The 9892-nt window shown below is 39.5% G+C and overlaps 1 protein-coding gene across 1 annotated transcript in view; it reads right to left on the reverse strand.

The window, feature by feature from the left end:
- The window catches only part of NDP (norrin cystine knot growth factor NDP), a 31998-nt gene extending 23574 nt beyond the window's left edge, over positions 1-8424 (reverse strand). Inside the window, exon 1 of the mRNA XM_075539298.1 lies at positions 8064-8424. Coding sequence (XP_075395413.1) covers positions 8064-8237 — 174 coding nt within the window. The 5' untranslated portion in view covers positions 8238-8424. The remainder of the gene's footprint in view (positions 1-8063) is intronic.
- Between the last annotated feature and the right edge of the window lie 1468 nt (positions 8425-9892).

The following is a 9892-nucleotide window of genomic DNA, read 5'->3' on the forward strand; positions in this document are numbered from 1 at the left end:
TTCCTCACCTGCTCCAGTGGCCATCAAGAATTCAGACAACCAAGCCCTAGGTCTACGCCCCTAGCCTGGAATAGTCTTAGCAAAATCAGACCTCAATTTCTGCTTGTTACAGATCTGCCTTGCCAGCGCACTATGCCAAACTCAGTTCCTGCAAGCCCCTTCCTGGCCTAAGTCCCCAATTCTTCCCTTCCAGTCCCATTGCAGTCTGTTCACCTAGGAAGGGAGGTCAAACGGTGTGATCTGTTTCTCTTCTGCTTTTCTCCCCCTCTTAGCAGTCCTTAGGGTGTTAGTGTTTAACAAGATTTCAGTGACGTTCATTGACCTAATCCTTTAAGGCTACAGGAGATCCCTACAGTTATTGAGATCTCAGTAGTGACAGAAATAGAGAAGGGAGTTTAAACACCTGTCTATTTTATAACTTTATAATCAAGATCATAATATCTGTTATTAACTGTCTATTATCTGCTGGGCACTGTGCTGAATAGTTTGTAAATATTATCACCAGCACCTATAAGAACACCCTTGGATGACTACAAAAGTTCTACTTCACATGGGAAGAAATTGAGGCTCGAAACAATTACACCCCCCTAGCCCTCCCCCCCAGCCCCAAGTTCACACATTTGGTAAATTCTGGATGTAGAATTGGAAAACGTAACTTTCTCACCTCAACGCCAGGAATTCACCAGTTCCCTTAAAGACTCTCCAGTCAGTCCATTTCCATAATAGCTGATCTTTTGCTTATTTGCTTAACAGACGGTGTTGTTGTCATTGTTGGCCACTGTTGCATCACTTCCTGACTTATGGTGGCCCCATGAACAATGACTGCAAAATCAGTCCCCACTCCTGCACCATTTCCATGACTTTTTGAGCATCAGACCATTGAGGTTCATAGGATTTTCTTTGACTAGTTGTCAGACATAGATTGCCAGGCCTTTCTTCCTAGCCCATTCTAGGCAGGTAGTTCTACTGAAAGTTGTTGCTACTTACCATTTCAGAGAAATGTGCTCTTCTATGATAGTTTTAAATGAACCTGTCACTTCCCAGCATTGTTTGTATCCAACTCTATGAGGTGTCATCACTGAAAACCACCTAGTCTGCGACCACACTTTCCTCCCTGGTTGATAACAGTAGTCATTGTAATCAGTCTCTTAGGCCCTTTCCTGGACCATTAAGAGATAAGCTGTGACTGGCTAGCTGTAATTTCAAGGTTAAGCTAAGAAGACAGTATCTTTGAAGGCTACCAGAAAAGTTTTCCCCAATTTTCATACTATATCTTCTTCATTTAAAAAGTGCTAATGCTATTACAAGAATCTCATAACTTGATTTCTAAATAATAGCTTCCAAATTATACTTTCACTTCTCCAATATGAAGGTCCACGTAGTAAAAAGGTGAATACACAGAAGCAGTCTTTGCCACTCCCAAGTTACATGACATCAAGCTTTGGCCTTACTGTCGTCCTTACCTGTAAGATCAGAATAATGAGTTTGTTGTCAAGAATTATATAATATCGTATGAGCCAGTTGGTACATATTAGGTATTTCAGCAAGTACCTCCCCTTCCATCATTGCGGATCACACACGCCATTTCATTCATTTTGGCAAAGCCAGATGCTGAAATACAAGTATCATTACAATTGGCAGGCAAGCAATAGGCATGGGGCTAGAAAACAAATTTGGGCTATGATGCTGGGAGAAGTTGTTTCAGAGAAGAAACTGCGTTGAGGAGTCATACATACCTTTTCATCTACTCTAGTGTGGTTTTTGTTCAAAAGGCTGGGGCTCTATGTTTTATTCCAAGTTTCTACAGGCGAACAATCTCATTAAAGGAGACTCATTAGAGAGAAAACCAGGCTAATTCTGATAGGTAAAAATTCTAGAATTTTGCAAAAAGAAAAAAAAAAGGTTTTGTTCCTGAATAAGTAGGGAAATTCTAATCTTGAAAAGAGTTTGGCAGGCAAGATGCTGTTGGGCATATTTTATGGCCGAAGAAGAACATTTTATAATTGCAAGCACCATTTACATTTACCATAAATGGAATTTGGGTATCATTTGGGATGTTTCAAAACAGATTGCTCTCATGTAATTACAAACATCGCTTCTACCATCTCACATTTGTGCTGTTATTTAGCATGGCTTTCTGGAAGAAACAGAGGTGGATGAACATATACTAAAGTGTGGTGCTAGGACTCTCATTCAAGCAATGAGAGTTTGCCGAGTTTCAGTTAATATGTCTCTTTCTTTGGTCTCCCTAGACTATCACCAGCCCTAGCACCGGCACCAAGGCAGAGGTGGCCCTCCGTCAATTCTCCAAACCTTTCCAGATTATTTTCTAGTTTATATAGATGCTTCTATCTCTGTTCCTTCCCACCATCACTTCGATACTTTCTTTGCAATAACTCTTTTCTAAAAATAATTTGATCATGGAAACAATTCAACAGAGATAGAAATCACCCAAGGAAAAATAGTAATGCTAACTGCCAATGTTGTCTACTTCTATGGGGGTGGGGAGAAGGAAATAACCTCACTAAGGCCTGCAATTTCTAAGCCATTACAGTTATAAAAGTGCTTCCCTTTGTTTTCATCAATTTGTTTGCGTTTTCTTTTTCCACAAAGAGATTATAGCCTTGCAAAACTTTGAGTTAGTTTATTTAATCCCCCTTTTATCTTTTAGTTCTACAAGTACATACAAGAAACAGATGGCTTTTCTTAGGTGGAAAAAAATCTTTTTTTCTCCCACATTCATAGATCTTCTTAATACCATAGATGAAATAATTTAACTCAAACACTGGATATTCTCATGTGAAAACAAGCCATCAGCATTGAACTACAATCAGAAAAATTGAGGAAAATTTAAAGCTACATAGAAAATACAATGTAGAGAAGTTAATTTATATGGCCTTAATTCTTATGACTGATGTAAAAGAAGTCATAATTATACTTATATTTTGAAAAGTGAATGTCATATGAGGACATTTGGGTGGTTCTTTAAGTTGAATATGCAAAACTCTGAAGTTGACATAAACAAATGATTTTTTTAATCATGTAGCCCAATTTCATTCACGTGGCTATTTGAGTGAAATGACAATAGTCTGATTCTGAATCCATTTCTCTCCTACCCTGTACCTCTTTTCTGGGTGGTCCAAGTGGCAGGCCACTTTCTTGGACTTCCAAGCATAGCATTCCTTATTATGCACCTCATCTCAAAACGAAATCATCACTTATATGAGGTTATTTGTCCAAAATGCATGCAGCCTAATCCAAACTAGAATGTGTTAGTCAATTAAAGATGATAAATGATCAAATGACTGTCTTCTTTTTTGAAATCATTTTACTTTGGTGAAAGCCACAATCACATAAACTACAAATAATGCAACGTAAATAAGAAAACCTGCTGCTAAATATGTTGTATGGCAGTTCTTTGATGAAACCTCCAAGATTTACATTTCACTGCTCAATGATAGACCTTGACTCTCTCCCTTTTTATTCCTACTAGAGGTTGAAGGCGTCACCAGGACTTGACTGCTTCGTTTTTTTTTCTTAAAAAAGGAAACTTTTGTCTCATACATTTCTTAGCCATGGAGAAATACTCTTCATCGTCTTATGTTTAGCAATGATTTTATTGTCAGCACATTTTAGTCCTCACTGCTGACTTTCTCACTACCATCCAGTGGACTCTGAGTCATAGCGACCCTATAGGACAAACTAGAGCTGTGGGTTTCTGAAGCTTGACATCTTTAGAGATACATTTTTAATGTTAATAAATCATATTATTGGGGCTCTTCCAGTTCTTATCACAATCCATACATCAATTGTGTCAAGTACATTTATACATATGTTGCCATCATTTCCCAAAACATTTTCTTTCTACTTGAGCCCTTGGTATCAGCTACTCTTTTTACCACCTCCCTCCCTCCCCACCCTCCAGCCTTCATGACTCCTTGATAATTTATAAATGATTTTATCTTCATGTTTTACACCGTCCACTGTCTCCCGTCACCCACCTTTCTGTTGTTCATCCCCCTGGACGTGGGGGTAGTTGTATATCAATCATTATGATAGGTGCCCTCTTTCTCCCCCCTTTAACCCTTCCCCCTACCTTCATGGTATTGCTACTCTCATCATTGTTCCTGAGGGGGTTATCTGTCCTGGATTCTGGGTGTTGAGAGCTCTTATCTGTATCAGTGTACATGCTCTGCTCTATCCAGATTTTTAAGATAGAACTGGGGTCATGATAGTGGGGGTGGGGTTAAGAAACATTAAAGAACTAGAGGAATGTTATATGTTTTGTTGATGCTATACTGCACCCTGGCTGCCTCATCCCTACCTTTTGACCCTTCTGTGAGGGGTTGTCCAATTTTCTACAGATACCCTTTGGGTCTCCACTCTGATCTCCCTCATTCACATGGATACTATTGCTTGTTTTGGGTCTTCTTTTGCCTGATACCTGACCCCATTGGCACCTTGTGATCACACAGGTTGATGTGCTTCTTCCATGTGGGCTTTGTTTCTTCCCTGCTAGATGGCTGCTTGTTTAACTTCGATGAGGCTGGAAATTTTATGGGAGCAGAAAACTTCATCTTTCTCCAAAGGCGAGTTCAAACTACTGACCTTGCCTGTTAATAGCTCACATGTAACTCACTAAGCCACCAGAGCTACTCTCCATTGGCTTTGAGTAGCCTGAAGAGGGAAGCACAACCTCTGGTGATTTTCCTCTAACCATAATTGAGCAATATGAGTAACTTGGTGATCATATATAGTGTTGTAGAGATGACTACAATATATTAAAAGCATATCTCTGACTTGAATGGCTAAAACTTTGTTATCTGATCTCCCTTTTGATACACTTTGTGCTTGATCTGGCTTTTAATGTTTGCTGGGGTTTTTGTTCTTCATATAGAATTTATCTCTATTGTATTTTGTCATTGTTGGTAGCTTTTTTGACTCTCTGCTATGTATTTTTCTGGGTTTTTTTAAAGTATGTGATCCCAGGATGGATGAATCTATAAACACAACTAGAATAAGAGTTCTGGGGGAGGGGAAGGGAGGGTGTTATGTCACAGGAGGTGGGGGAGGGAAATGAGAACTGATATCAAGTAGTACAAGAAGGAAGGAAATGTTTTGAAACCGATTTTGGTAGTGCTTGTGCAACACTGCTTGAAATAATTCAACTATGGAATGGTAATGATGTCTAGATTAGGTCCTAATAAATTGGTATGGAAGAAAAAAAGTGGGAGGGAGAGAAACTTGGTGATTGTGGAAATGGTCAATTAAGAAGCATTAGTGGCAAAATCCAAAAGACAAAAGTTTGTCATTTTGCTATACTGTGTCTTGTGTCTTGTTGTGATGTTATGATACTGATGTTTCAAATACCAGCATACTTACTTATAGTGGACACATTTCAGCAGAGCTTCCACACTAAAACAAACTAGAACGGGAGAGCCTGGGACACTACTTTTGAAAAACTGACCAGTGAAAATATTATGAATATTAGCAGATAATTGTCTGATACAGGGTCAGAGATGAACCTCTGAGGTTGGAAAGCACTCAGAACATGACTGGGGATGTCTGTATACTCAAAAGAGAGTTAACCTTGATATGGATGGATTAAAGCTTTTCAGACCTTCATTTGCTGATGTAGTATGACTTAAAATAAAAGTATACAACTGCAAACACTTATCAGTAATCCAAACATAGGTTATACAATATGTATCTAGGAAAATTGGAAGCCATCAAAAATGAAATGGAACACAACCATCTAGTCTACCGTATATGAAATTACAAATTGGAGAATGATGTAATATTGATCATCATAAAGAACATTTCAAGATATGTCTCTGGATTCACATCAGCAAAAAGATAGAAACAACCTTAATGCCCATTAAAGGAAAAATGAATAAGCAAATTTGGGTACATACACACAATGGAATGCTACATAACCTTCAAGAATAACAATGACTCTGGAAAATACCTCATAACAGAGATGAACTTGTATGACACAATGCTGAGGGAAATTAGTCCATCACAAAAGGACAATAGAGACCATGATTGTAAAATCATAAAATTCTGTCTTGGAAAACTTTTTACACGTAAAAAAAAACTATCCTGAAGTACAAAACTGACAGTAATATGATAATATCCATATACCTACAAGAGAGACCAGTTAATATTATTTCAATTCAATTTTAAGTACAAACCACTAATATCAAAGATTAATAAGTTGGAGATATTTAGCAATTTCTGAAGTTTGAAATTAATCAAACATGGAATCAAGCTGATGTATTGGATGCAAGGAAGAAAGACGGATATTTGGAAAATATGATCTTGGTGATAGAAATAATGCTGGAGATCTCATGATAGATTTTTTTAACATCAATTTTTCAAGTCATTGCAAAAAAAGTTTAGCAGTAACATAAATGTGTGAATACACGTGTGCCTTGGAATACACAAGAATCAAGTCAACTGTATCTGTGAAAAGAGACAATGGAGAAATGCAATACCAGTTAAAATCGACCTAGGTGATTGTGAAACAGACCATCATTTGCTGAAATGCAAATCAGATTAAACCTGAAAAAAAATAAAACAAGTCCACCAAAGCCAGTGTACATTCTTGTGTATATCCTATCTGAATTTAGAGACCATCTAAAGAACCAATGGAAGAAGAAATCCAAACTGAACTGAAAGCATTGACAAGGACAAGGCTACAGGAACTCATGGCATCTGACATCTTTAAACATCTGGATGCAGTCCACAACAGGAGATTTGGAAAACTGCTACTTAGGAACCAGCTTAAAGAGATCCATGTGTGTGCTTATTCCAAAGAAAAATAACCCGATAAAATACATAAATTATCGAACAATTCTCAATGTAATATCCAAGTAAAATGTTGCTGAAGAAAATTAAAACTGGGTGCCTGAACAGGCCTGCCAGAAATTTAAGCTGGATTCAGAAGAGGACATGGAACAAGGGATGTCACTTCTGGTATCAGATGGGTCTTGGCTGAAAAAGCACTTGCTGATGAACATCAAGGATTGACGCCTTTGGCATGGAGTACAACTCCAAGGGAAAAAAATCTTCACAACTGAACCAATCGCCCGTGTCATGGTAAATGGAGAAAGGATTGAAATTGCCAAGAATTTAATTTTGCTTGGAACCACAATAAATGCTCATGGAAGCAGCAGTCAAGAAATCAACCAACGTAATGAATTGGGCAAATCTACTGCACAAGACCTCTTCAAGTGATCAAAACAAATATGTCACTAAGGTGTGCCTGAGCCCAGTCATGCATTTTCATTTTCCTCATATTGTATGAAAGCTGGAAAATGAATAAGGAAGATGGAAGAAATATTGGTTTCTTTGAATTATGGTGCCGGTGAAAAATATTGAATATACTATGAACTTTCAGAAGAACAGAAAGAAGTACAGCCAGAATGTTCCCTAAAAGAAGGGGGTGATGAGACTTCATCTTAAGACTTTGAACATGCTACCAGAAGAGCCTTGATCCTGGAGGAGGATATCATGCTTTTTAAAGCAGTTGTCCTTGAGTGCCATTGAGTTGATTTTTTACTCACAGCTCACCTATTTACAACATAATGAAACTGTGCATATTCCTGCACCAGCCTCACAATTGTTCTTATGTTTGAGCCCATTGTTGCAGCCACTGTATCAATCCATCTTGTGGATGGCCTTCCTCCTTTTCACTGTCCCCTACTTTGCCAATTGCGATGGCCTTCTCCAGGAACTGGTCTCTCCCTATCGTTGCCTCTGCGGCGCACTCTGGCTGTACTTAATTCTGCTTGAAAGTAGCACGTTAGTGAAGAAGACCTCCATAAAGACCAATTCACACAGTGGCTGCAACAGAGCATTATGATTTGGAACTGATTCAATGACACCTAGTAACAATGACAAAAGTACAGTGTTATGCAAAAGCCTAAAGACATGATTCTCCGACAAACTGGCCACGTGGCTTAGAGATGGACTATGGTCATGGTTTCCCACCCCCTACCAAAGACACATCTTCTCTCATGTTTCCAGGACTACAGTCCTTCCAGGGACTCTGGCCTTACCTTTGAGCTACACTTGTACAATGGGTGACTGATAGAATCAACATAGTGGTGCCTCATGCAGCGTCGGGGATCCGAGTCCATCATGAAGGCGCTGTCAGTTTTGCTGTCTGTGTCTCCCACTATCGCCAGTAGGGAGAGCATAGAAAAGGAGGCAGCTAGTACATGATTTCTCATTGTTGTGAGGAGAAAGCTTCTCAAGAATACCAGCAGGGGGAGGCAGAGGACTACACGTTTGCAAATGTCTTCAACTCCTAGGAGCCAGTTCCTTTCAAGGAAAGGACAGGAGCTGGCTGAAGCTTCCTGGTTGTCATTGTCCTTTGTGTGCTGGAATGGTGTCTTACTTTTTGCACTTGCAATCCATCACAGAATCTGCCACACAGCTGGAATGAAAACAGAAATTATTTTCCCCAGAAATATTTACCAAGAAAGAGTAATGGGACCTAGGAGGTATTGAGTAGAAAATTTCCATTTCATTTTGAGTGGAGAATACTAGTTTTGGAGTATCATTTGCATAAACTCTTATCCGTGGCATGACTTCCCACCACCCATAGCTCATACTACATATTCATAACCATTTAGAGGTAGACACAATGGTGTAAGGGAAGCACATGTTGACTTTAATTGCTGAAGTTCTTGTTCCTACGGGCAAGCAAAGTTCGAACCCATGGTAAAGATTAAACATGTGGTTCTGGCCACAGCATAACTGAGTTGGGTGGTCTTATCCTTTTTCTGACTTATGGGAGTGGGAGGGGCGATTCAGTTTCTCTGTAAGCTTTGGTGTCAACATCGGCTCACAGTGCTAGAGGGAAGGCAGACAAGGGCTAATGAGCATAAACTATGTCCCCGAGGGAAGCACATTTTCCATTTCCAAGTTCCTACCCACCTACCCATCTAGTTTTCCACTTTTGCACTGTTGGCTCATCCTGTTTTTGTTGCAAGCTCGGTGCCACCCAGCATCCATGACCGACTTTATCTGAACTACACATTACACTCACTGGCCTCCAGTGCGGCTAAGGCACGAGTACATGTGCATCTCCCAATAGAGTCACACTTTGCCTCAGATCCTCTGTTGGCCTGAGCACAGGGTATAATTCAAAAGAGTGAGTGGTCCTTGGAGCAGAGACAACATTAAAAACTGGGCCATGCTATTGTGATTTTCCTGAAACTGACTTTGTCTATTTAACCTCTTGAATGAAGGACTAAGATCTGGAGATCTCTGCTCTTTATCAAATCAGAAGACAAAGAGGATAAAAAAAATATTTTCAAACATTTAAGAAAACTAGGGAGACCTGTCCTTACATCCAATTCAAAAGGGAAATGACAACGAAAGTTTCAGACAATATTTCTATGGTATTTCTGTAAAAGGCAGGTTATTTTGTTCATAATACGGCGTTTTTTAACTTCCCACTCACTGAATAAACAGTATTAAAAATTCAACTCATGGTGTATGCATTAACTTTGTCCTACTAGCATGCCTCTAGACTAGCTTCTGTTGGCTACTGTGTAATGCGGTGGTGTTGGTGGTGGGGTCTGGGGCAGGGCAAGAGTCCCAGGAGGAAAAAGGATTTATGAGAGAGGCCTGCCCTGGCTATAGCAAACCCTCAGCACATGAAGTTCAGTGAAATGTGGTCAATTGGAGAAAGGGTAGGGACTAGTGATGAAGGTTTCCGCCTGGACTTCAGTGCTGACCGGCATTGTCATTATTGTGCTAGGGGACTTTGCACAAGTCATTTGAACTGTTCTAGCCTCAGTTTCCTAATTTGTAATCCAGGGAATTTCCCTGTGCTTTAAAATACTGCCACCTAATTGCTACGGATTCATTTACCATC

This window comes from Tenrec ecaudatus, chromosome X (genome assembly GCF_050624435.1).
Source record: "Tenrec ecaudatus isolate mTenEca1 chromosome X, mTenEca1.hap1, whole genome shotgun sequence".
Classification (NCBI taxonomy): Eukaryota; Metazoa; Chordata; class Mammalia; order Afrosoricida; family Tenrecidae; genus Tenrec; species Tenrec ecaudatus.